This window comes from Struthio camelus, chromosome 23 (genome assembly GCF_040807025.1).
Source record: "Struthio camelus isolate bStrCam1 chromosome 23, bStrCam1.hap1, whole genome shotgun sequence".
Taxonomy (NCBI): domain Eukaryota; kingdom Metazoa; phylum Chordata; class Aves; order Struthioniformes; family Struthionidae; genus Struthio; species Struthio camelus.
Window position 1 is genome coordinate 6809861 of NC_090964.1, and position 25125 is coordinate 6834985.

Below are 25125 nucleotides of genomic sequence, written 5' to 3' on the forward strand. Positions count from 1 at the left end.
CGGTCTGGGCCTTTCCAGAAAGCTCGGCGAGGCCGCGTGTCCCCGGGGGGGGGGTAGGGGTCAAAGGGCAGAGGGCACGTCACGGGAGGGGGGGCTACCTCCCCGAGGTCAAAGGGCAGAGGTCACGGCCGGGGGGGGGGCCAGCTGCTGGGATCCACCCCCCCCCCCGCGGCCTCGCCCTGAGGGGGCTCCAGCCTTGGGTCTGAACCCGCCTGGTTTTGGCGTGACTGCTGCGGGCAGGCAGCCGCGCTGCCGCTCGGCTCTGTCCCGGCGCTGGTTCCGCCAGGGCTGCGAGGAAACGTCCCAGCGCTTTCTTGACCGGGGCGCGGAGGCTTAAAATTCAGCCGGTGTGAAGGGAGGTGACGGAAAGCAGCCTTGTGGAGCGCTGCCGTTGAGCTGCAAAGAAGCCGGCCCGGTCGCCCTCGGGGATCTGCTTATCTGCAGGGACCGAAGGATCCACCTTCTCTTGTGTTCGCTGCTCTCTTCCGTGCACGGCCCCTGCCTGCCTCTTGGCTCTTTTAGGTCTTCCTGCAACTCTTCCCACGCCCCCCTACGTAGGATTTCCCTTCCATTTACAGCACCGGTCTTGTAGCCAGCCTTTCTTCGGGATGAGGTGCCTTAACCCTAAGGAGGGTGAGGTCTTCTGACTCACTGGCTCCTTCCTGCTATAGAAATTCCTCACTTTGTTGCTGGACCCCTTGAAATAAGTAACCAGGTGCGGCCAGACTTTTCTAGACCAACTTCTGTTCATCAAGTGATAAAACCATCTGGCAATTCAAGGCAAAAATGTAAGAACCTGACCCTGCCCTGCCTCGTATTTCCTTTGTGACACAAGATCCTTTGGGCCCTGCCTCAGATTGAATACTATAATCTTTTTAGTTCACTGGGTTTCTCGTCCTTAACTGTGACAACATGAGTCCCTTGTCAACAAGGTTGGGCAAACATCTGCTGATAAAACGACTTCCAGGTTGCTCTTCCCAAGGCCGGAGCATGCAGGCCGTTTGCACCAGGGTCCTCGCTCCAGACGAGTGCCGTGTGTGTGTGTGTGTGTGTGAACTTCTTGGCAGTGACACCTGCCGTATAGTGCTGCCTGATTACACGGCGGGGCCTTGGTGCCATGGTACAGGCTGGGTTAATGACTTTGTTTAAACTGTTTGGGTAATCGTGATAAGGCCGCCCAACCTGCTGTCCTGTCCCCGCGCTGCTGGCCCCGCTGGCACTTCATTGAGAAAACGGCCATTGACGCCATGTGGAGAACTCGTTTGTTCCAGCCAATCAGTCCAGGGATGGCTGTTTTTTTTTTTTTTAATGAGGACCGCTTAATCACAGAGCGGTCAAGGCTATGAAGGGGTGTTTCACTTGTGACTGAGCCTTATAAGAAGAGCTGGTTAAAACAGCTATGGGCTGGCAGAGCTGGGAGGAGAGACTGTGCCCGGGGAGCTTTGATTGCCGCAGGGGGTTGTGACAGTGCCCTTCTGCTTTACGGATCTCCCTCCTCTGCTGCAGCAGGAGCTGAATTTTGCTGAGGATCCAGGCACCCAGCTCGGCTATGACAACCAGCAGCATGGACGTGGACTGCAAGAGGTGCCAGTGCCACAGCGAGGACAACCGCACCGCCATCCTCTACACCCTCCTCAGCCAGAACTTGAACCACAGCCGGGTCAGCTGCAGTCCAGCCCACCAGCGCTGCCTGTGCCACCAGCGCCGGACCGTCTGCCTCCGCACGCCCCACGTCACCTGCCAGGCGGCCTCCAATGTGCTGGTGAAAACCGTCAGCTTCATGAAAAACCTGCCTTCCTTCCAACTGCTGCCCCGAGAGGACCAGCTCTTGCTGCTGGACAGCTGCTGGGTCCCCCTCTTCCTCCTGGGGCTGGTCCAGGAGATGGTGACATTTGAGGTGATGGAGACCCCAGCCCCCAGCATGCTCAAGAAGATCCTTCTCGATGGCCAAAGCAAACAGCAGGAGCCCGAGCGGATGCAACCCACGCTGGCCGCGGTGCAGCGGCTGCAGTGCTGCCTGAACACCTTTTGGAGACTGGATCTGAGCCCAAAGGAGTATGCCTACCTGAAGGGCGCCATTCTCTTTAATCCTGGTGAGTGTCGAAGCCTCACAGCCCTATCTGCTGGTGGGGAGAGAAGGCCCCGCAAGCATGAGCATCTAGAAACACATTTCGTGGCTTGGACTGATTCAGAGCACGGGCAGGAGGAGCTGTGCACGGGAGAGGAGAAGAGGGCTGGTTATCTTATCATGGATACCTAGTATTACATAATGCCGTTTACTGTTGGGAAGTGGGGAGGACAGATGTTGAATGTAGTGCTAAAATCCAGGGACCTTGCCTAGCCTGCAGACAGTAAGGACCCCAGGACTTATTTTGCCAAGCATGGGTTTACCCTGTTAACTATTTTTGCTCCCTCAAAGCAAAGCTGCTACTCAGCAGCCCCAAAGTGGCTACGTCTTAGTAGTGCTGCGTCCATTTAATTAATGTGGCACTCGGAGTCCCTTCAGAGGTAGTTGAAGGGATGGGAATAGTAGAAACTGGAGCTGCTGTGCAGCCTCCTTCTTCACTGGCTTTTTCCTCCTTTCTCTCCATAGATGTCCCGGGGCTGAGGGCCTCCCTGTACATTGAGAGCCTCCAGCGGGAAGCCCAGAGAGCGCTGCAAGAAGTCCTGCGGCCCCTGCACCCCGAGGACCAGGGTCGCTTTGCCCGCATCTTGCTGATTGCCTCCACCTTGAAATCTATCCCTCCTGCACTCATCACAGACCTCTTCTTCAGGCCAGTCATCGGCAATGCAGATATTGTCGAGCTCATCACAGAAATGCTGTATGAAATAACCAGCAGGCAGCTGGCTCCTTCGTCGCGCATGGCGCTCTGAGGGACTGCGCTCGGCTGTCAACCCCACAGACGTCGCCTGCTCCCCGAGTCAAGTGTCAGAGGGCGGCAAAGTGAATCTGGGAGCAAGGTTTAGTGAGGCAGGTGCTCTGTACTTTGCAGGGAACTGGCTTTGTGTGTGTTTCGTTAAGCCTGGGGAACAGCTCCAGAGGCTGTAATTTTCAGCTAGAATGCAGAACACGCAGACAATTCACTTTGATTCAGCAGATGTTTACAGCAGCTATTGCTTGGTCTGTGCCAGTCTCAGAGGCGGGCTGTTGCAGGGAGTACATGCGCGCGTGTGTGCGATAGGTTTGTTTCCCTGTTCTGTAGCCAGAGCTGCTCAGCTGCCTGCAAACGCACCAGTCCTGCAACACAACATAAATCCGGTTAGAGCCTGGTCCACATTTTTTCACTCAGTGAATACCTGGCTCCATTGAAATCAATCTGTGTTTTGCTGTTAACTCCAATTAGATGAGGTTTGACCTCAACTAACTGTCCAAATGGCTTGAATCTGCAGTATTTAGTATTTAGGCAGGCTGATGAATATATCTTCAGCGAAATCACTTATCTGGATACTACCAAGTGCAAACACCATGGAGTAAGGTCCTAGTGAAGTCCCAGTGTATGTCTATTGTGCATGAAATCTTAGAAATACTCATAAAGAGTCTTTTCCTCGGGCGCTAACAGGGAGAAGGCCAGTTTAAAAGCTTAAAGGGTGTGCAAACCGTCAAACTTACCCCTTCTACCTTTTCTTAGACTGAATTTTATCTTTTCTCCATAATGCCAAAAAATGCAATGGGATTTCTCTCAGAGCAATGGATTACTCAAGAGTAGCCAAATCTATTGCCCATAATGTGGCATGAACACCAGGGACTTCATCTTAACTTCATCTTATATATTATGTGGGTGCTTTTCACAATATTGAGGATGGCTTAGGCTGTCAGCTTAACTCCATTTATATGACAATGTGACCCACTATAAACACTGCAGAAAAAAGTTCAGCTACTTTAGCGGCAGAACAAAACATTCCTTCCTTGAGTTACAGCTGGTTGCACATGTAGCATGTCTGGAAAGCTCGCTCCTTCTGTCTACAGCTTTCACAGTGAGTTCAGATGTCAGTATTTTATAAGTGAATGTTCTTGTGGTTTGTATATAAGAGGCAGTAAATTATTTTTGTAATAAAATGTTTTGCATTTTGGAAACTGTTGGTGACTTTTTTGGAGATGGCGATAAATGCTGCAGCTGCACTCTCTGTGGGGTTAGAAAAACCTGCTGCAGGTCTGGTACACAAATGACGTTTGAATGACAAGGGACAGAGACCTTCCCCAGAGGCTCTCCATAAAAATCATTCTGCTTTGTCATCACATGGGAGTGTTGCGATGTGGAGACAGCGAGCATTGTTCGTAATCACTGCTAGCAAGAGTTGTCTGATTAACAGCTCCACAGCAGGAAATCCTTTGTGCACCCAGTAGATAGAAATTAGCAGAGGCAGCAAAATCGCAGCCTTTCCACTTATCACTCCTTTTTTTCCAAGCGTATGAGTCCCACCCTAACGGCTCTCAGCCAGATGCAGCGGCGATGTGGGAGGCTGATGCTGTGACTCACCTGGATGTGCACACAGCTACTGACGGAGATGCAAAGACCATCCCATTTGCCATAACTTAACCCACTGAGGTATCCGGTAAAGTCGCACAAAACCTCCCTTTCCCCCTTTGCCCTCCCAGCACTGCTCAGCTGAGGCCTTTGCTGTGAGCTCAGGCTTCCTCCTTCCCCTAGGACGAGCCGTCCCAGCACAGGTTTGGGTGCACGCAGTGTCTCAGGGAGCCTGAGTCAGTATGGGTGCAGCTGGAAGACGGGGGTGCTGCCGCGGTTGAAACACCTTGAAATTTAGCCAGCAGCCTGGTGGGAGGAAGGACCGTTTTGTCTATGCGTTCCTTCAGCCCTCACCTCCACCTCTGAAGAGCCAAGAAGTGACAGATCAATTCCAGCATGATCTCAGCCCCGTGACAGCCATTTTCCACGAGGAACGGAGTGTGTGAGTCACCAGATGGTTTCAGAAGGCCCACACCAACCATCGGCAGCCTTCAGCTATGCAGCAAGGTGACACCCACGTGAGTCACCGCGCGCCAGATGCCAAACAGCGCCATCGCCATGGATACACAGAACCAGGCACGTAACCATTTTGGCACGGGGGGGGGGGGGGGGGGGGAAGCCTCCTGCCGCCTGTCCAGCCATCCCCGGGAACGGGGAGGTCTGCGGGTTCGCCCGTCCAGCGTGGCTAGTGCCAGGCTCTAACGACGCGCAGCTCTGCCAGCACAGGGCCACCCCTCTGTCCCCTCCATCACGGGGCTTTCCCGAGAGCGAGGCCAGGACCCCTCGCGTGGGGCTGCCCTGCACGGGGGGGGGGGGGGGGGGGCTGGCCACCCCCAGGGCCTGTGACCCCCACTGGGACCCGGCCACCCCCCAGGGCCCAGGACCCCATTAGGGTCTGGCTACCATGACCCCTATCAGGGCTGAGCCAGCCCAGGGCCCATGACCCCCACTGGGGCCCGGCTCCCCGCCCAGGGCTCTTACCCCCACCAGGGGGCTTGTGACCCCCTCATTGGGGCCTGGCCCCCCCCTCCCCGGACCTGTGAACACTGCCTTCCCCCCTCCCCCGATCAGGGCCTGGCCACCCCAGAGCCATGACCCCCACTGGGTCCTGGTCTCTCCAGGGTCCGAGACCCCCCCCCGGACCCGGCCACCCCCAGGGCCCCCCCTATAGCACTGCGCCCGGGGGAGGGGGGGGGTGAAGCGCTGCTCCGCCCGCCCGCCACCAGGGGGCGCCCGGCCCGCGCTGGGTGGGGCGGGGAGCTGACGTCATCCCCGCGCGCCGATCCGCAGTGACGCACGGCGTCGCGCGCCGGCTCGGCTCCTGCCGGGCGGGGCGACAAGATGGCGGCGCCCAGCTGTGGCGCCGGTAATGGCGGCGCCGCTGCCGCCAGCTACTGCCTGGTGAGCGGCATCCCGGCGGCGCTCCGTTCCGCACAGCTCCGCCACTACTTCAGCCAGTTCATCGAGGCCGGCGGTTTCCTCTGCTTCCACTACCGGCACCGCCCCGAGCGCCCGCCGGCGGCGGGGAGCGGCGGGGAAGCCGCGGCGCCGCGCACTTGCTCCTGCCTGGTGGCCGTGCGGCCCGGGCGCGCCCGCCGCCTCGTCCGCATGTACTCGGGGCGCCGCTGGCTCGGGCCTGGCGGGGCCTGGCTGCCCGGCCGCTGCCTCGTCCGCAGGGTCCGCCTCAGCCCCGGTACAGGTACGGCCGGGCCTTTCCGAGGGGCCTGAGCTAGGCCTCGCCTCCCCGCACGGGCCTGGGGAGGGGGATCCGGTGCCAAACGGGCCCGAAGGAACCCCCGGCCCCAGCAGCCAGCCTATGCTGCTGTCCACTGGATGGTTAAAACCCCTCACGGAGTTTTCTCCCTGCCTTAAATCCACTGTGGGGTTGGAGGAGTCGGTTCTGGCTCCGTTCATCTTCTCCGTCTATAAAATGCTTGAGGCCGGTGCCTATGTGGGAGGGCGCCTGATTTATCCCCTCTCTGGTGGTGTGCCCGAGTGTGTGTTTTCTCCCTCCCCTGAAATCCTTGCCTCCCTCTCCTCCAGGTGCAGAGACATTTCCCTACAGAGGTGACAAGATGGCTGCGAGCGATTCTGTCGCTGAGGCGGATTTGAAGCGGCTGCCGGAGTTAAACCCGCCTGCGTTCATGCCTCATGGGAACGTGGGAACACCTTTGAAAGTTTTTCTGGAGTTGATCCGGGCCTGCAGGCTGCCTCCCCGGATTATCAAGAAATTGCAGCTGGATTTTCCCAAGACGGGCTCATCCCGTAGGTATGGGAATGTGCCTTTTGAATACCAGGACACTGAGACAGTTACAGGAGAAGAAGGAGTTTATACTGCAGCAGGGGACGAGATCACAGAGGACGAGGGGCCTGTGGCAAGGTCTGAGATGTCCAATTCAGTCAGTGCTGAGGAAGATGGGGCGGGACTGGAGAAGGAGGAAGCGGAAGAGTCGCACTCAGATGATGTAAGTGGATTTCTCCTGTTAACATCTAAGGTTAATCGTTATGACTGCAAAGCTGGGAGGGTCAATATAACTCTCTCAGAGCTTATTTTTCATTTCTTAATTGTATTGGGTAGATCATTTGTCTGAAAATGGTGTTAGAACAAAGTTGTTCAAATTGTGGTGCACCAAGACCCTTGGTGCACGTGGTGGTGTTGACATTAGCGTCTCTGAAGCTGGTTGTCCAAATTAGGCCAGTTTTAGGGAGATAAAACTGTTCAGCTCAAAGGGCTTGGCCCAAAAGAACAAGCACAGGCTGAGGCTAGTGCTCCAGGTGGAGGTCTCCGCCCCGCCACTTGGCGGACTGTCCTGGCTCTGCTGTTGCTTATAAATGATGTGGCTGGAGATTTAGAAGCGCATTAGTGTTTTCAAAATGACATGTGAAGCTGTACAAATGCTTGACCTTGGATGCCCTTGTGCTTAAAGTTATTCATTCCATGTCCCGAGAAGAATGATTTTCCTGACAAAGACTCCTAGACAACTGGGCTGGACAGGTTCCCCACAGACTATCTCACTCGCCCCCACGTGACAGACGCTTGTCTAGTCTGTTCTCATAAACCTCTGTCATTAGAGGGGTAGTACAATCCCCAGGCAAGCCATTCCCGTTCTCAGCTGTTCTCGCCATTATACACCAGAATAAACTTGTACGCCAAATCTTCTTTGCTGCAATTTTATTCCATTAGGTTATCCTAGCAACAGCAGACACCGAGAACACTTTGTTCCCGTCTTTACAAACTTCTTATTCAACAGCTGCCTTCAGTCTTTTCTCTTCCAGACTAAACAACTTGACTCCTCTAGCCTTTTCTCACAGGCTCTGTTTCCTGGATCTCTAATCATTCTTTTGGCTGTTCTTTAGTTGGTTGATGTCTTCATGAAGGGCTGTGCCCAAACTGGGCAGCCAGCAGCAAAGCTGTCAGTTTGATCTATGGCTCTGCCAGCAAGCTTCTTCTCTTGAAATGATACAATCTCTCTTAAGGATCAACTTGACTGGAATTAATTTGTCGCTAGCGCTGACTTTACGTACGACAGGCCTGCTCCTTAAATGGGCATCTTTGTGTTACGGATTGGCTATGTTGCTGAAAGGCTGCTGTGAAGTGGGTGTGATGTGGTATTTTCATCACTTTTGTCTGCTGACTCTGAAGATGGCATTAGTCAGGGGAATGAAGTCATCAGTGCGAGTCATGTTAGTGCCTGAAAACAGCAGGCTGGAACGAGCTCTGTTGACGAAGCTGTTTCACAGCGAAGGCATTGCAATGGACCGTGAGGGTCAGGGAAATGGGGAGGAGGCTGGGCCGTGTGCTGTCACTATTGCTCACCTTTCACTGCTTCCTTTGCAGGACAACGATACCTGTGAGGAGTGGGAGCGACATGAGGCTTTGCATGAGGACGTGACCAAGCAAGACCGCATGGAGGAGCGGCTCTTTGAAGAGGAGATTGAGCTGAAGTGGGAGAAAGGTGGCTCTGGGCTGGTCTTCTACACGGATGCTCAGTACTGGCAGGAGGAGAACGGAGGTAATGTTGTTAGCGTTTGTGTCTCAAGACTGAGCCGCAAACTAACCACCACTGTCTGGGGTCTTGGAGGCCAAGTCCTGCAGTAGCTGATAAATCAGGTACAACCCTGTACAATTATTCCTGTTCAGCTACAGATGCAGGCATCTTGCCATCACATGTTAAACTTTCCCTTTCTCACAAAGCCTGTAGTCATTCAATCCAACGGCCAGAGATCCCTCTCTGGTCCTACTGGCAGCCTTCTCTGTAGGCAGTGTGGCTTGTGGCATCCCAGCTACCCTTTCCTTTTCATTTCGCTAGAGAAAATGGGGGGCTCTCCAGCTGTCAGACAAGTCTTCTGTGTCAGGCTTTCACAGTCATCACCACCAAAACTGATGGTTTCTTTCTCTTGGCAGACTTCGATGAGCAGACTGCGGACGATTGGGATGTGGACATGAGCATCTACTATGACAAAGGTATCTGAGCTGAAAACCCTCCTAGGAAGCGGTAGAGAGAGGGTAGTCTTGAGCTTGCAGAATTTCTGCAGTGGGGGGACTCTTTGGCTCTGTCATCCTTTGAAAGTGTCCAAGATGTCAGAGTAGTTGAAACAGCATTTTTTTTGGTTTGGCAGCGAGAGTTGCCAAGGGGAACAGGTTCTGCCTCCTTGCTGCTTGGTGCTCTGGGGGAAATCAGAGTGGTGAAAGGCTTTCCTGAGCTGTGCTGCTCTGATCCTTGCTTCTTTCTTCCTAGATGGAGGAGATAAGGATGCTCGGGACTCGGTCCAGATGTGGCTGGAGCAGAGACTCCGGGATGGCTTGGAGGATGGGTCTGTTTCAGGGCAACAGATTGGGACCTTTGAGAAATACACCAAGGTGAGCTTTGGCTATGCACTCTGGAGTGGATGAGGCAGGCCAGGAAAGGCTGTGGTGGTGATGCTTAAAGGATGTGGGTCTTGGGGGAGCAAAGAGCTTAGGCATGTGGTAGGGGAGGAGGGTTCTGGGCGGGTGAGGAGGTGGCTTTGTCCAGCATCTCTGCAGAAGCCTTGAACCAAACTCCCGAGGTCACCCTGGATCGTAACCGCACCCATCCTGCCTTGGCCCTGGAGCAAGCTCACGTGGATCAACTTTTTCCCCTCCCAGGGCATTGGCAGGAAGGTGCTGGAGCAGCAGGGCTGGACCGAAGGGCTGGGGCTGGGGAGCAGCAACTCAGGAATGGCCGAAGCTTTGGACAACGAGGGTCAGAATCCCAGATGCAAGAGGGGGCTGGGGTAAGTACCCAACCCTGTCCTGCCGGCGCGTGTTCAGAGCCTCCCTCTGAACTGACAGGGCAGCTAAGTGGCAGTGAAAGGAGCAGAGTGTGAACCAGAACTGGAAGGCCACCCCAGGGATCTGCCTTCCCCCGTGCAGCAGGCAGTAGGGCCTGCCGCAGTGCTCTCGAGCACAGTACGCTGCATTTCTGACCCATAGTCTGACAGTCCAGCTCTCCCTGAAAGGGGCTTGCGATGCCCTGGGCTTGTGGTATTAGAAGAGGAGGAATGGACCCATTGCAGGTTCGTGCAGCACACAGGCATGGAAGGAGAGCAGAGCCGTATGGGAGCTGTGCTCAGATCTGAAGCCGTGATCACTTCTGCCATAGTCATCTTGTGACCTGAGCTGGAGCTGTGCATCTCCCCTCTACCTTCTCTGTGGGGTTTCCAAAGGCTTTATGCATTGCTATATTATGCTGTGAGGGCTGGCTTTTGTTCTAGAGCCATCGCACAGCCAGGAATAGGAAAATAATTTATTTTTTTGCCCTGTATTGGCCTGCTCCTCCCTTGTAGCGTGTGAAGGAGATGGCCTGGGGTATAAAGGGGTTTCCCACTGCCTCAGCAGTGCTGGACCCAGTGCTTCCTGCTTCCCTCCAGGTACCATGGGGAGAAACTGCCGACCTTCAGCAAGGTAAAGAAGCCTCGGCGAGATGGTCCCATCCTCATCTCCACCATCTATGATGACCCTGAGCCAATGGACAGTGGTGACCTACTGCTCAGGCGCCAGCCGCCCACTGCCATGAAGTACAGACAGGACATGCCATTTGTCCGGGCGTCCTATGGTGCTCAGGAGAGACCCAGTGCCCTGTCGCACTAAGCACGGACTGTCACAGAGCCTTTGTACTGGTCCTGCCTCCCTCCTACCGCAGGCTGGCTCCTGCTGGTCTCAGGTCTGGAGCAGGGCGTTGTTAGTATATTTATTTTTGGAAGAAATGGAGTTGTAACAAAAATTGCTTTTGTGGGTTTTTTCCTTCTTACTTGAGCTATTTCAAGCCAGGGGAGACATTGCTTATCCCATTTGCTCAGTGAGGTTGGGGAGATGACTGATGCTTTAAAGCCAATGCTAGGGGGAAGGCTGCTCCCTGGATTAGCCAAGGTTGTGTTCTAGGTCTGTAGCCAGTTCAGCCTGAAGATCGGAGCTCGTAGTTCATGGCTGCCTGAGACCCAGGGGAGGACAAGTACAGACAAGGCCAAACGTGGCACAGTAACTGTCCTGCAGACAGCTTGCTGCTGGCCTGCAGCCTCACGTTGCCTGGGCGTGACGATCCCACAGTCACAGGAGAAACTTGCCTTGATGAAAGACACGTCCTGGCAGCTTTCAGAGGAGCTCTGCAGGAGGCGTCTCCCTGCGGTCGGGCGTAGCAGTGCTTCCTTCCATGGCTCTTGGACATGCAGGGCCATGTTCTGCCTGTTTCCCTGACACAGGCAGCCTTTCCCAGGCTGCAGCGTCCCCAGTCTCTCCTGCGGAGAGAGCCTTCAGCCTTGTGACCCTGTACTGCAGCGTTAGACATGAATTAGCATTCTGCCTGCCTGCAGGCTGTGGCCTGGCCACGTTAGGCTGGCCAGACACCCCGGACTCCTTCATTAAAGCTCTAGCCGTAGTGGGAGTGACACAGAGAGCAGTTTCCCTTTTCTTTGCAATGAATGACTGAACTCGGTTGCAGGTCAGCAGCCCGGAGGGACAGGAGGACTTAGCCTTGGCAGCAAGGGCAGCTGCTGCTCCTGCAAGCTGAGACCTCCCTTTGATGGGGCTTGTAACTCTTGCTGTGGCACATATTGTGTTCCTCGCCGTGCTCTCGCTGGGGCTGCCTGCTTCTAATCTCAGACTTCAGTGGGTTTATCAGGGCTGGTAAGGAAATCAGCGGCTGGGTTGCTGTCACAGAGCCTTTGTGTTGGTCCTGTCACCTGCAGCCTGCTCCTGCTGCTCTTGGGGCTGGAGCAGGCCGTTAATACACATTTACCATAGAATATAGTATAGTTTAGAAACAGATCTGTAACAAAAGTCACCTCTGTGGGTTTTTTTCCTCCTGCAAGGGGTAGCACGGCTGAGCTGCCTTATCCAGCCTTGCTGTACCAGACCCCTCGTGTGAGGGGCGCTGGAGTGGGGGGTTTTTGCAGGAAACCCCTGTTCCGTAGCGCCGGCAGGGCCGCCGCGACCCGCAGGCGGGGCCGGGACGCGAACCCGCCGCCCGCGGTCGGCCGGGGCTCGGCGTCCGGCTGCGCCCTCGGCTCCCGCGGCGGCGGCGCGTCCCGCCGGCCGCCAGGGGGCGCCGCAGCGGTGTGGCCGGCCGGAACGCGGAACGCGGCGCGCGGGGCAGCCCGGACCCGCGGCCGGGGGCACCGGCGCGGCGGCGTTGGGGGGTGAGCGGCGGGGAGCGCGGCGGGGGGCGGAGGGGACGTGGGGGAAGCGTGGTGATGGGGGTGGAGAGGGGACGTGGGGGGGGGACAAGGGACATGGGGGGAGGACAAGGGACGTGGGGGGAGGACAAGGGACATGGAGGAGGGCAAGGGACATGGGACAAGAGACATGGGGACAAGGGACTTGGGAGGACAAGGGACTGGAGGGGACAAGGGACATGGAGGAGGACAAGGGACGTGGGGGGGACAAGGGACATGGGGACAAGGGACATGGGAGGACAAGGGATGTGGGGGAGGACAAGGGACGTGGGGGGACAAGGGACATGGAGAAGGACAAGGGATGTGGGGAGAGGACAAGGAACATGGGGGACAAGGGACGTGGGGGGAGGACAAGGGACATGGGGGAGGACAAGGAACATGGGACAAGGGACGTGGGAGGAGGACAAGGGACATGGGAGAGGACAAGGAACATGGGGGACAAGGGACATGGGGGGAGGACAAGGGACATGGGGGAGGACAAGGAACATGGGACAAGGAACGTGGGAGGAGGACAAGGGACATGGGGGAGGACAAGGAACATGGGGGACAAGGGACATGGGGGGAGGACAAGGGACATGGGGGAGGACAAGGAACATGGGGGACAAGGGACGTGGGGAGAGGACAAGGGACATGGGGGAGGACAAGGAGCTTGGGGGACAAGAGATGTGGGGGGAGGACAAGGGATATGGGGGGAACAAGGGACATGGGGAGAGGACACAGGGGATGCAGGAACAGCCTGGGGACATGGTGGAAGAGGGGAGAGGGGACATGCTGTGGCCAGGGAAGGGCCACGCCAGTGGTTGTCACATCGGGAAGGACCCAACCAGGGCAAAAGTCACCCCAAACAGGAGCGGGGGCCCGCGTCCCCCAGACACCGACCACCCCACGGGTCTCACGGGGAGCTTTGCGCCCACGTTCGGCCGCGGCGGCATTGCTGGAGAGGCCGGGCGGGAGGGGGGTAACGGCGGGCGCAGGACAATGTCCTGACTGCGATGTGGCCGTGCGGGAGGCCGCGGTCACGCAGTGGTGCTTTCCCTGCCCCTCCGCCCGCTCCTGGCGGGCCGATTCCCCACCGAGCTCGGGGCCCAGCGGATCGCCTTCTTATAGACGCAAATACAACGGTAAAGCTGAGCTGCTCCTCTTGCAGACAACAGGAGGAGAAGGAAATGAGCCAAGATGTCTGAAAACAGCCAAAGGGCCTCCCTGGCCTTCGGGCAGGTAGTGATTGGGCCTCCGGGCTCGGGGAAGACGACCTACTGCCACGGCATGCAGGAGTTCATGGCCAGGATCGGGCGCCGGGTGGTCGTGGTGAACCTGGACCCCGCCAACGAGGTGACGCCCTACCAGTGCGCCGTGGATGTCTCCGAGCTCATCACCCTGCCGGACGTGATGGAGAATTTGAAGCTGGGGCCCAACGGCGGGTTGATCTACTGCATGGAGTACCTGGAGGCCAACTTCGACTGGCTGCAGGAGAAGCTGGCTGCCTTCAGGGGTCACTACTACTTGTTTGACTGTCCGGGACAGGTGGAGCTCTACACCCACCACAACGCCCTGAAGAACGTCTTCGCACAGTTGGCCAAGTGGAACTTCAGGGTAGGTTTGGGGCCTCGCAGGTGGCTGGAATCACCACCTGGACCCATGTGTGCTTGTGAAAAGGGCTCAGGATTTTTACACCATGTGATCGGAGCTTTTGGTTGTGGATGTGGGAAATAATGATTCTTTTCTTTGCTAATCTCTTTGTCCTTTCATGTTCAAGGGGTTTATCAGGGAAGGAGAAGAGTTTTGCCCCCATTTTATGCTTGGAGGGATTGGCAAAGAGTGCCTTGCTCAGGACTTTGGCGGTGGCATCATCAGGGGTAGAAAGAGGGATTCTTTCCTCCCACACTCTGGCTTTGCTCTCAGGTCCTGTGCATGCAACTTGTATGTTTTATCTGAGGCTATATTTTGGAGCAGGGAGGTAGATTTGTGTGCTGGGGAAGTCAGGATCCTTGGCATTGCACTGTGAGAAAGTCAGCATCATCTCAGGCCCTACCTGCCACTCCTGCAGCCAACCCGAATCGCTGTGCACGCTGTAATATGTGCCGTGTGCTTTCTTGCACAATGGAAGATGCAAATTAGGAAATGCAGGTGAGAAGAGTCCCGTCACCAAGCTAACTTGCCTACGTTGCATTTGTTTTGCATTTGGGCCAAACCATGAATGTGCACACCATGTATGGTGTGAGCAAGAAAGGCAGGTTCATTTGCTTGAGAATGTCACTGGGAATCTGCACATTAGAATTGATTTTTATTCAAATAAATGTACATGAAATTGCAGTTGCTAAAATAAGATAGTTACGCTCTTTTTTGATGCTCAGTTTAGCACTAACAGTGCTTACCCCTGCCTATGAGCTTTACACTTACTTTTTCTGCTGCAGAAGCATAGCTGTGACTCAACCACACTTGACTATAGAGCCCTGACTTTGAGTAACATTGTGTAACAGGCAGTAACTTAACAGAGATCTTAGGCCACATTGTTAGAGCTGCATGAAACGCAGGGAATCAAACTGCTCGTTAATTTAATTATTAATTATTATTTCAAACCACATGACAATTGTTTCTCCCAGCAGAGTATGGTGTACTATAGTTACTGCTACCGAGTGTACACCGTGCATGAACATTCCTTTGGGGAAGGTGGGAATCTCACGGCAGTCCTGTAATTCAAAATGAGAGTTAACCCAGACTCCCACCCCCAAAAATCTGCGGAGTTCAGACAAGCGTGTTTCCTTGCTTCAGCTGCAAAAGAAAAAAGTCCTGAGAAACAGAAGAGCAGTAGCAAGTCGAAGTGTCTGTCAGCACTGCTGGTGGAGCTTAACTCCTCTATAAGTCTTCTCATGGGTCTTTCTCTTTGCTGGCACCCTGAATCCCTCGGGTGGTCTATGTGTGTAAATGTCGATCTATAAATAGACACACACACACACACACACGTATACAAGCGTGTATTTATATGAGGATGTTTCATATACACAAGCTAGAAGTTAGGAGGTAACTTTCATAATATGGGAACCTATGTGGTTATAATCGTGTCCGTTCAGTAACCACTTCTTTGATCGTCCCAAAAGTGAGTAGAGGGGCTCTTCGCTGTGTCTGACCTTGTGCTCTCCCCTTGCGCCTCTGCCATCCAGCTGGCAGCAGTTCACTTGGTGGATTCTCACTACTGCACGGATCCTGGCAAGTTCATCTCTGTCCTGTGCACCTCGCTCTCCACCATGCTGCACGTGGAACTGCCCCACGTTAACGTCCTCTCCAAGATGGACCTGATCGAACAATATGGCAAGCTGGGTAAGAAGAGTCTTTGCCAGAGAGAGACGTAGAGTTGGGCTGGGTCAGGGGCAGACTAGCAGCTCAGCTGCAGCATTGCGCTGGTGTGTTGCTGGGAGATGGTCGGGGAACGGTTCTAAATTTTTCTGGTTTCTTGGTGGCACGTTCTGGCTGGGGAAGCCCCAATACCCACAAAGTGCCCTCAGAGGTACTTGCTCAGGAAGCAGGAGAAACAGCACTGACAAAGGGTCCGGTGGGAGCACATCAGACCAGTGTGTGTCACAGTCTGCTCTTTCTTGCCATCGCCAGCTGCTGCTCTCTCACTCTGCCCAGCCTCAGTGCTGCTGGGGTAACTGAGTCTCCCCTGGTGCAGTTGTTGTCTGCTTTTGATCCTGTTAGCATCCATATTTGATATTAATTTAAACTAAGTGAGCCGAATTTGGCAGGAGTGTGCAAGGCAAAGCTGCGATTTGCACTTCAGCAGGTGCATGTTGCTGTGGGAGAATCCCCATTGCTGAAACCCACCTGCTGAAGAGCCTGGAAGGGCTTTGTGCTGTTAATGGAGCCTTTGGGAAGCAGTGTCTTCCCCGCAGCGGGGAAGGCTCTGGCCCACCTAATCGTAAGTTAGGAGCACGGTTATACTAAGCTCTAGAGCATCCAGAAAGTTGGGCACCTCTGGGGTGTGTTTAGCCCATGTGAGATCTGAATCACACTCTGGAGGTGCTGTGCTCTGGAGGCAGGTTCTGAAAGGTCCTTTGCTGATGTTTCCTTGCAGCCTTCAACCTGGATTATTACACAGAGGTCCTGGACCTCTCCTACTTGGTTGACCATTTAGCTTCCGACCCCTTCTTCAGAAATTACCGCCGCCTCAATGAGAAGCTGGTGGAGGTGATTGAAGACTACAGCCTGGTGTCCTTCGTTCCGCTTAACGTCCAGGTGATGCAGCAGGAAGAGTGGGGTAGAGAGAACAGAGAGCATTGGACGTGTAGCCAACGCATTTGTTAGCAGCTAGGTTACGTCTGGGCTTCCGACAGGCGGAAGAAAGGGTGCATCTTCAAGGTCATACGCCAAAGCCCCTCACTGCCTCTGCCCCCAAAATGTGGTTGTAGGAAGTAAAGCCATGAGGCATGGGAAGCTTAAATATTGAGGAACACAGGGATGGAGAAGGGCAGTGAAATACACCCAACCTTGTAAATGGTTTGTGATAGCCAAAGGACAAGAAAAGGCTAATGAAATTGGGGCTAAGTAGGCCTTCTTTCCTGGGGTGGACATCTCTTCTGCACCTGCATTTCAATTCTGGGCAAAGTATTACCTAAAACATTGTTAAATTAGGGAGCACAAGATAATTAGAAGATGGGAGGAATACGTTTATGAGGAAGGGCTAAGGTGTTACTTTTGTAGTTTGCTGAAGTGGCAACAGAGGGAGATGTGCTTAGAGGTGGTAGAAGGAGGTGAGAGGGCAGAGGATGTCAGCACGTTGTGTATTCAGTGCCTCAGAGAAAATGTATGGTGAAGCCTAGTCTGCAGTTCAGTCCCTTCTGCTTCTCGACCTTACGCTCATTGGCCAACTCTCCAGGGCCAACAGCATTAGCTCTTGCCTCTGGGGAAGGATCAGTGTGTCACCTCCCTTCCTTTCAGGATAAGGAGAGCATGCGGCGGGTGATGCAGGCAGTGGACAAAGCCAACGGCTATTCCTTCGGAGACCAGGAGCACAGGAGCCTCGAAGCTCTGATGTCAGCAGCAGTGGGAGCTGATTTCCACTTTACTTCGTATCCTTCTCCGCTCCGTTGCTTTGAGTTTTGATCTCTCTTTCATGGATTGGGGGAAGGGGCAGGGATGTGGGCCTGGCAGCTTGCAGGCCCAGGCTGTTAGTAACATAATGCGATGCTGGTTGGTGATAGATGTGCAACAGGTTGGTAGGGCTCAGCCCAGATCTTAGCAGACAGTTGTCCACACCAAAGCCACCACATTTGTTGCTAATTGATATCTTAAATGTGGGTGGAATCTTTTGATAACTTCCCTCTTATTCATGCTCACTTGGACTGTTTCATTCCACTTTGTCCAAACTCTATAATTGATTCCCCTGTAGTTGTCAGGTTTATGATCAGCCAAAGCCAGAAATAACTCAGGTGATGCATGTTGTTACGGGTACTGCTGTCTTCCTGCCAGCCTCCAGGCTAATGGTGGGGTTGGTTCTTTGCTGAGAACCTTAGAACTCCTTGCAGAAAGGAGTGTTTTGAGCCCAGCCCCTGCTGTCTTGTTTTCCTTGATTTATGAGTTATCAGCACACTTGCAGTGCAGGAGAAGTATGTGCGATCTCAGGACAAGGCCGTGGAAGAAGAAGTGATGGATATGTAGCACAGCTGCCTCTCCCACAGCTGCTCGCTGTTTTAACATCTCTCCTTTTCCTACCAGGAGTTTAAGGGATTCTCTGTGTTGTGTGACTTAGACCAAGTGAAAGCCTTTCCAGGCAGCTGTTGGACTCCCTTTCACTAAGGCTTCGACGTCCAGTGCTTCGGCCCCCCCAAAGCACAGAGCAACGTGTTTGCAGACACACCACGGCTGAGTGCAAGGCAAGCCAGGTCCTTCCTTAGGGGCAAGAGAGATTTAGCCGGGTTAAGGCATGGTTAGCAAATGAAGAGAAGCAAGGCAGAGGAGACTGACCTTTTCCAAGTCTCCTCCTCCCCATCATGACCAAGGTAGATCCAGCGAGAGAAAAATCCGTTTGAGCTGTCTCTTCTACAGTGAGACTTGTGACACAAGTTCTTGGTTTACAGCGTAGGAGGAGCATGCGTGGTCCTGAGGGGAACGTCCAGGCTAAGAAGCCTCCAATCCATCTCGAAGAGGACAGAAAGATGGTTGTTTTTCTTTTTTTTAAATAATGATGGACTCTTTCTTAATAAAACACTTCTCCATCTCGCTTTCATCTTGTGAGTTTGCTGAACCTGAATAAATAAAACTCAGAGTGCTACAAAGCCTGGGGCTAAAAAGCCTGTGGTGGGAACTTCACAGCAGCTGTTGTGTTGTGTACTTTGCAGAAATGCTCCGTGCTTGCGACGTTGTGTTTCTCTATGATCTACCTGAGAGCAGACAAAGCGTTGCTGGAGGGAGTGGGGACGAGCGAGTGTGGGATGTGAAAGCAGGTCACTTCCCATGCGCTCTTCTCCAGGGGCTGAACGCTGGCGTGTGGTGTGCACGCAGCGAGCCGACAGCGACGCGCAAACTGCCAACTCGGCTTTTGTAGGCTTTTGATTAGGAAAGACCCTGTGTGACTCAGCAGGAGGTTGGAGCACATCGTTTGCATGTAGGCCCTTCCCCAGCTGCCGGGTTGTCTGCCCTCGTCCACTTTCCTTTTTCCTGGGCTTGCTTTTTACGGCAGCTTCTTCAGCTCCCGAGTAACTCCCTCTCGCCGGCCGGCTGCACGTCCCGGCAGGGAGGGCAGCTGCTCCCAGGCCTCACGTGCCACCTGCGCCGCTTCCCCCTGCAGCAGCCGTGGGGGACAGTCAGCCCTGGAAACTGGGCTGCCTCGAGTGATGAGTAGCGAGGTGTCCCTGCGGAGCAGCCCTCCGAGCGCCTCCCGGCAGCTTGCGCGGCAGCGTGTCGGATGCGAGCAGGCGAGACTCCTGGCTCCCAGCTCTGCGTTCAGCCTCCCGCCGCCCCAGCATCGCTTTTGCCTGAGATCTTGCGTAAAGCAGCACGGCGGCTTCTTGTTTAACAGCTCAGCCGGGATAAGACCCTTAGCAGAGCGATCGCCGGCTGCTGTCAGTGAAGGCGCGTGGGGTCTTGCCTGGCACCAGAGGGGCAGTGACTGCAGCTGGGCGCAGAATTAAAGCTAAGTTTCCTTGCATCTCACAGCTTTGTGACCAGAAATTCAAACAAGTAGACGGTCGGGGGGGAAAAGGGGTGAGAAGACGCATGCTGCCATGCATGCATGAACGCCCACGCTTGGCCTTCAACCAGCTCACTCACGATGAAAGACTGCATTTCAAATGCAAGAGTCAAATTCCTGTCTGCTCTCTGTTGTCAGTTCCTAAGCGCGTTTCCTAAGAGCGCAGGGACGTTCCCGGGCGCAGCGGCTGCGTTTCGGTGCTATCTCAGGCTAAGAAACGGAGCTGAAACTCCACCCTTGCGTTTTGGCCTTGCGGACTTCTGTCCCTTTCGTGTTTGAGCCCGGTAGTTGCTGTACAGGGATGGGAGATATGATTATAAAATGAGAATTTTTCTGGCTGATTTTTATGGCTTTGAGAGATTTGGAGGTTTAAAAGGGTATTGTCAGGTCAAGCTGGAGTTATGTAAGAGCCATCAAAGCATTTGTGGCAGCTTGGCTGTTTTACTTTAATACCCACGCAGTAGCTGCCGCCCCGGCCCTGCGGTGCGGCCAGCGTTGGAGAAAATGAAAATCAGAGGTGACTACGAAACCTCTGCCTTGTCTCAGCCGAGACATGCTGAGGTCAAGCGATCCAGAGCCGGACAAGTTTGGCATTGTTGCTCAGAGAGGCTCTTCGCAGCCGTTTAAGCGCAGCGCTGGATGCCGACGCGCCGCTCTTGCTCCCTCTCTTCTCCCCGTGCTGGCAGGGGGCCGGTTGCTCCCGGGGCTCGGAGGATTTTGGGGTCCCGACGGGAGCAAACGGCCGTGGCCAGGCGAGAGCAGGGGCTGAGCGGGGCCCACCCGGCTCGGGGAGGCGACGCCTCGGCTCCTCTCGCTCCCGTTGAGCAACCGGCTGGGGTGAAAGACTGGGCTTAGTCACCGGCTTGAGGCAAGCTTTGGTGCGTGTCCCAAAGGTGTCAAAAGCCCCGGGATCCTCGGGTGACACCCAGCCGCCGCGGGGCCCAGCTGCTGGCGGAGGCTCAGCCGTGACACCCAGCTCCCCGGCGGGCACCCAGGAGCCGGCCGGCCCCGGGCACGGAGCCCGGCCCCCGCGGGGTTTCCAGGCTGGTGCCTCTTTCCCGGGGGCCGGGCTCTGCAAACACCCCAAAAACTGCCCCCCCCCCCCGCAGGGCTGCCCCCGACACCGCAGGGCCACGAGCATCGCGGCTCCCCGGCCTCCGGCTGCGTCGGAGCCACAGCGAAACGTGCCGTGCACCCATTCCCGGGCCGCGGCGAGCATCCCTCAGCTCACCCGCAGCGGGACGGGGGGGGCCGCGGCCCACGCGCGGAGGCGTCCCGGGGGGCCAGGGCTTCCCTCCCAGCCCCGAAAAGCTGCCGGACCGGCTCGGGGGCCGGGGTGCATCGCCGCCCACACGGCCCAGCCAAGCTGCAATTTGGGGCGCTGTCGACATCGGGCTGCTGCTGCTGCGCAGCCGCCCGGTTAACTCCTCGGCGTCCTGCCGGGATTGCCAAGCCGCCCCGAGCGCGGGGTGCAGCGCAGCCTCCCCGCTGGGCGCAGCTGCCCACGTACCCCCAAAATGCACTGAAAAACATCCCCCTACCGTCGGCCCCCCCCCCCATCCTCCAGGCTCTGCACCCTGCTCCCCCGCGACGCCGTCCTCGGAGCAGCCTGGCCCCCGGTTTTGCTCCTTGGCTCCTAAGAGGCGCCGGAGCATCGGTGGGGATGGGGCCGGGGTGGGCGAGGGGCTGGGGGTGAAGGGGGGGGGGCGCAGGGGTTAATCCTGGCAGCGCGCTGAGCCCGGCTCAGCCCCTCCGGGCCATGCGTCCTGGGCAAACAGGTTCTGGTTTGTGCAGCCCGGCCTCCCCCGGCGGTACAGCAGCGCGCGCGTTCCCACGAGGCCCTGCAGAGCCCTCGCACAGCTCGTTGCAGCAGGGGCAGGTCCCAGCGGGGCTGCCGGGGCAGCGCGGCCGGGCTGAGCACCCCGCACCGGGGAGTGGGGGGAGCTTTTGCACCCTGCGGGTCCCTCCCCAGCCGGCCGTGCCTCAGTTTCCCCAGGGACATCCCGCGAGCCCTCGCTGGCCGCCCCGGCCGCCGACGGCCCGGCGCCCTGCTCCCCGGCAGGGTGGTGGTGGGGGGGGAGGCGCAGAGCAGGGTGCTGCCGGCTGAGTCACAGGGAGGCTCCCGCCGGCTTTCCCCATCAAAGGCGGCAGCGGGCGAGCGCGGCGCCCTGGGCGGCGAGGCCGCCTTCGCCCCTAATTGCTGCTCGTGTCGAGACTCGCGCTGCTCCGGGGCGCTGCGCCCTGCGCCGGGGCAGGCCGTGGCCGGGCGCCAGGGCGAGCGAGACCTGCCGGGCTTCGGCCCCCCCCTCCCACCGCGGCCGGCACCTCGCCGGCTCCGGGAGGGGGGGGGAAATAAAGGCGGGGGGGGGGAAGGAGGCGCTGGGAAACGCTGCCTGGGCCGTGCGGGAAGGCTGCAGTGGGGTTGGGGCATGAATCACTGCAGCCCACTCTGGGGTCACCACCACTGGTGTCCCCCCCCCCCCGTCACCGCCGTCCCACTCCGGGATGCCCCTTTACTTCCCCGGGTGCCGGCTGCGTGGGAACCTGCCCCGCTCCAACTTGTCCTTCCTCCTCCTCCTCCTCCTCCTCCTCGCCCCGGGGCCCGGCGGGGGGCAGCGACGACGCAGAGCACAGAGGCAGGCGTGCAGGTGAAGTTTTATTGGGGATGCACCGAGGCTTCGGCCCCCCCCCTCGCCCCCCCCCCCCCCCCACGGCCCGTCACCTCCTCCCGCTGCGAAGGGGAAGCCGCAGAGCAAGGCACGCCAGCAAGCGAAGGACAGGGCCGCCCCGCGCCCCCCCGCTCCCCGGAGCCGCCGGGAGCCCGTGGGCATCCCGCCCCGCTCTGCCGCTTGTTCCCCCCTCCGCCCCGGGACGCGGTGCCGGGGGGATGCGGGAGGCGGTTTTGGGGGGGGGGGGGCTGCCGGGGAGGAGGGACGGGGAGCCGAGATGCCTTACCCCCCCCCAAAAAAAAAAAAAAAAAAAAAAAGAGGCAGAAGACGGAAGAACAGAGAACAAGGTGGGGAGGGAGGAGGTGGGAGCCGGCGGCGGCTCCCCGGGGCGGTCGCTCAGTTCTTGGGCTCTTCGCCGGCCTCGCCGCCGTCTTCGCCGGCGCACTCGGCTGTCCATAACGTGAGGTTGTCCCTGAGCAGCTGCATGATGAGGGTGCTGTCCTTGTAGGAGTCTTCGCTGAGCGTGTGCAGGTCCCCCATGGCCTCGTCGAAGGTGGTCTTGGCCAGCGAGATGGCCTGCTCGGGGGCGTTGGCGATCTCGTAGTGGAAGACGGAGAAGTTGAGGGCCAGCCCCAGGCGGATGGGGTTCGTGGGCTGCATCTCCTTTTTGCTGATGTCCATGGCCTCTTGGTAGGCTTTCTGGGCACTGTCTATCGTCTCCTTGCGGTCATCCCCGGTGGCCACCTCGGCCAGGTAGCGGAAGTAGTCTCCCTTCATCTTCAGGTAGAAGACCTTGCTCTCCGCGTCGCTGGCCTTCTTGATGAGATACTTGTCCAGCAGGCCCAGGACGACGTTGCAGACGCTCTTCAGCTCCTTTTCCACCTTCTCACGGTACTCGTTCACCAGCTGCGCTTTGTCGTCGCCCTCCTCGGTTTTGTGCTCGATGCTGGAGATGACCCTCCAGGCGGAGCGCTGGCACCCCACCACGTTCTTGTAGGCCACGGAGAGCAGGTTGCGCTCCTCGTTGGACAGCTCGTCCCCGTGCTCCACCACGGCCTTCATGAAGTCCGCCATGTCCTCGTAGCGCTCGGCCTGCTCGGCCAGCTTGGCTTTCTGCACTTGGTGGTTTCTTGCCATGGCTGGCGGCGGGGAAGGGGGGACGCGGGTGGACGGGCGAGCGGCGGCGCGGGGGGAGACGGAGCGGCGAGGAGCGGGCCGGTCGCCTTGGGGAGCCGTCGGAGCCTCTGCCGAGCGCCGCCGCCGGGATTCGCTTTTGGCCGGGCGTCGGAGCCTGGAGCAAGAGCGGGAGGAGCCAGGAGGCCGCGCGCAGCCTCCTTCCCCGCGTCCCCGTCCCCGTCCCCGCCGCGCCGCCCCTTGCGAGGCAAAATTGCCGTGATTCATCGCCCCGCCGGGCAAAAAAGGGGGCGCCGGGGAAGGGGGGGGGGCGAGCGGGGCGGCCCCGCGCCCGGCCCTCGCCCCGGGGCGGCCCGGCCCTGGGCCCACCGCTGGCGGCGGACCAAATTAAAAAAAAATTTTAAATTAAATTTGAAAAAGCCCCAGAACGGTGCACCCGGGCGCTGCCGGGCGGCAGCAGGAGCTGCAGGGCGCGCTCGGCTCCCGCCGCCCGGCCGGCGCGGGAAACGGGCCGGGGGGGCAGAGAGGGTGGAAAAGGGGTTGGGGGGGGCTTCCTCCCCCGCCGCCCACCCCAAAAGCCTATCAACGAATCAGTGCCGGTTTTCGCCGGTGGCTGGGAATCGCCGCGGCTCGCCGGGCAGGTGGGAAACGGAGCCGGGGCTGAGCCGCTTGCCTGAGCCCCGGCCGGCGCTCCCGGCTCCCATCTCACCCCCCCCCCCCCGCCGCCGCCCCCAAATTAAGGTGAAATCAGCTCGTTTCGTTGAACTACCAGGCTGCCGGCTGCCAGCAGCCAGACGGACCCAACCGAAAAAACACCCCATAACTCGAAACAGGACGGTCGAGGAAGAGCGACGGGAGGCTGCACTTTTGGGGACGACTCTGGGCGTTTTGGGGCTTCGGCGGGCCCCCAGAGCGAGGTGCCCGGCGCCCCCGGCTCGGCCTCTCGCCCGCTCCCGGCCGGCCAGCGGGGGCCCCTCCACCCCCCTCGCTGCGATTCCCCCCGCGGCGCCGCCGGCCGAACGGCTCGCCGCGGACTTTGCCGATCTCTTCCAAACGCGATGGAAATGATTCTTTTTTTTTTAACTTTAGGAAAAAAAAAAAAAAAAAACCCGCCGGCTCGCTCCAGGTGTTGGCTGCCCTTGGAAACGCGCCGGCCAGATTAGGATCTGCGCTTCATGTTACGCTGCAGTTTCGCTCTGGAGCTGATTAAGCCTGTTCCCACACGCAGGGCGCTGACTGCGCCGGGAGGCAGCGCGGCCAAGCCGGCTGCACCCCCCGGGCTGCCCGCCGCGCGTGCGGCAGCCGTGCGGGAAGGGCAGGGTGGCGGCGCCCGGCCGAGGCCAACTGTTTTATCAGCGTCACCCGCCGCTTTACTCATGGCTGCAAACACCCCCCGGCGCCGCCCCGGCCGGCTGGGCACGTGCAGCGCATCCCTGCGGCGGCGGCATCGCCGGCTCCCTTCCCACCGCCGCCTTTCCCGCTGGGGCAACGGCATTCGGGAGCTCTCCGCCTGGATAAGTCTCTGGGTGCCTGGAGAAGGCGGTTTGGCCTTGCTGGGTTCCTGCCTGCCGGAGGGGTCCCAGCACCTTCCCGCAGCCCCGACACCTTCCTGCAGCCCCGACACCTTCCCGCAGCCCCGACACCTTCCCGCAGCCCCGACACCTTCCCGCAGCCCCAGCACCTTCCTGCAGCCCCAGCACCTTCCCGTAGCTCCGACACCTTCCCGCAGCCCCGACACCTTCCTGCAGCCCCGACGCCTTCCCGCAGCCCCAACACCTTCCCGCAGCTCCGACACCTTCCTGCAGCTCCGACACCTTCCCGCAGCTCCGACACCTTCCCGCAGCCCCAGCACCTTCCCGCAGCTCCGACACCTTCCCGCAGCCCCAGCACCTTCCTGCAGCCCCGACACCTTCCCGCAGCCCCGACACCTTCCCGCAGCCCCAGCACCTTCCTGCAGCCCCAGCACCTTCCCGTAGCT

The 25125-nt window shown here is 57.8% G+C and overlaps 4 protein-coding genes across 10 annotated transcripts; 3 read left to right on the forward strand and 1 right to left on the reverse strand.

Annotated features, from left to right (window-relative positions):
• Nucleotides 1–38: 38 nt before the first annotated feature.
• Nucleotides 39–4077, forward strand: NR0B2 (nuclear receptor subfamily 0 group B member 2). The gene is made up of 2 exons (XM_009682415.2): nucleotides 39–2093; nucleotides 2594–4077. The coding sequence occupies exons 1-2, from the start codon at nucleotides 1550–1552 to the stop codon at nucleotides 2872–2874; spliced, it is 825 nt and encodes a 274-aa protein (XP_009680710.1). The 5' UTR covers nucleotides 39–1549; the 3' UTR covers nucleotides 2875–4077.
• Nucleotides 4078–4262: 185 nt separating this feature from the next.
• On the forward strand, nucleotides 4263–10711 carry GPATCH3 (G-patch domain containing 3). Of its 3 annotated transcripts, none has more exons than XM_068917383.1 (8): nucleotides 4263–4547; nucleotides 4650–5042; nucleotides 6510–6931; nucleotides 8305–8479; nucleotides 8872–8931; nucleotides 9206–9327; nucleotides 9595–9722; nucleotides 10359–10711. In XM_068917383.1, the coding sequence occupies exons 2-8, from the start codon at nucleotides 4964–4966 to the stop codon at nucleotides 10576–10578; spliced, it is 1206 nt and encodes a 401-aa protein (XP_068773484.1). In that variant the 5' UTR covers nucleotides 4263–4547; nucleotides 4650–4963; the 3' UTR covers nucleotides 10579–10711. The 3 variants fall into 3 exon arrangements, with proteins under 3 accessions (XP_068773484.1, XP_068773485.1, XP_068773483.1); XM_068917384.1 differs by having other exon boundaries at nucleotides 4444–4547; nucleotides 4814–5042; XM_068917382.1 differs by lacking the exons at nucleotides 4263–4547; nucleotides 4650–5042 and adding an exon at nucleotides 5761–6165.
• A 1321-nt stretch (nucleotides 10712–12032) lies between these two features.
• On the forward strand, nucleotides 12033–18464 carry GPN2 (GPN-loop GTPase 2). 5 transcript variants are annotated; one of them, XR_011136002.1, is made up of 8 exons: nucleotides 12033–12122; nucleotides 13306–13751; nucleotides 15320–15476; nucleotides 15937–16074; nucleotides 16231–16391; nucleotides 17094–17224; nucleotides 17741–18154; nucleotides 18233–18464. XR_011136002.1 is itself a non-coding variant. In XM_068917385.1 (7 exons), exons 2-7 carry the CDS (start codon nucleotides 13335–13337, stop codon nucleotides 17811–17813), a joined length of 1077 nt encoding a protein of 358 aa, XP_068773486.1. In that variant the 5' UTR covers nucleotides 12033–12122; nucleotides 13306–13334; the 3' UTR covers nucleotides 17814–18464. The 5 variants fall into 5 exon arrangements, 3 of the variants coding, with proteins under 3 accessions (XP_068773486.1, XP_068773488.1, XP_068773487.1); XR_011136003.1 differs by lacking the exon at nucleotides 15937–16074; XM_068917385.1 differs by having other exon boundaries at nucleotides 17741–18464.
• A 3856-nt stretch (nucleotides 18465–22320) lies between these two features.
• SFN (stratifin) lies at nucleotides 22321–23328 on the reverse strand. Its single transcript, XM_009682425.2, has one exon. The coding sequence runs from the start codon at nucleotides 23148–23150 to the stop codon at nucleotides 22410–22412; it is 741 nt and encodes a 246-aa protein (XP_009680720.2). The 5' UTR covers nucleotides 23151–23328; the 3' UTR covers nucleotides 22321–22409.
• Nucleotides 23329–25125: the final 1797 nt, after the last annotated feature.

Coding starts and splice junctions, on each gene's coding strand:
- SFN (XM_009682425.2), bottom strand. CDS start 23,150: ATGGCAAGAAACCACCAAGTGCAGAAAGCCAAGCTGGCCGAGCAGGCC.
- GPN2 (XM_068917385.1), top strand. CDS start 13,335: ATGTCTGAAAACAGCCAAAGGGCCTCCCTGGCCTTCGGGCAGGTAGTG. Junction 13,752..15,319: donor TGGCCAAGTGGAACTTCAGG/GTAGGTTTGGGG, acceptor TCTGCCATCCAG/CTGGCAGCAGTTCACTTGGT. Junction 15,477..15,936: donor CGAACAATATGGCAAGCTGG/GTAAGAAGAGTC, acceptor TTTGCACTTCAG/CAGGTGCATGTTGCTGTGGG.
- GPATCH3 (XM_068917382.1), top strand. CDS start 5,808: ATGGCGGCGCCCAGCTGTGGCGCCGGTAATGGCGGCGCCGCTGCCGCC. Junction 6,166..6,509: donor CCGCCTCAGCCCCGGTACAG/GTACGGCCGGGC, acceptor CCTCTCCTCCAG/GTGCAGAGACATTTCCCTAC. Junction 8,480..8,871: donor CTGGCAGGAGGAGAACGGAG/GTAATGTTGTTA, acceptor TTCTCTTGGCAG/ACTTCGATGAGCAGACTGCG.
- NR0B2 (XM_009682415.2), top strand. CDS start 1,550: ATGACAACCAGCAGCATGGACGTGGACTGCAAGAGGTGCCAGTGCCAC. Junction 2,094..2,593: donor CGCCATTCTCTTTAATCCTG/GTGAGTGTCGAA, acceptor TTCTCTCCATAG/ATGTCCCGGGGCTGAGGGCC.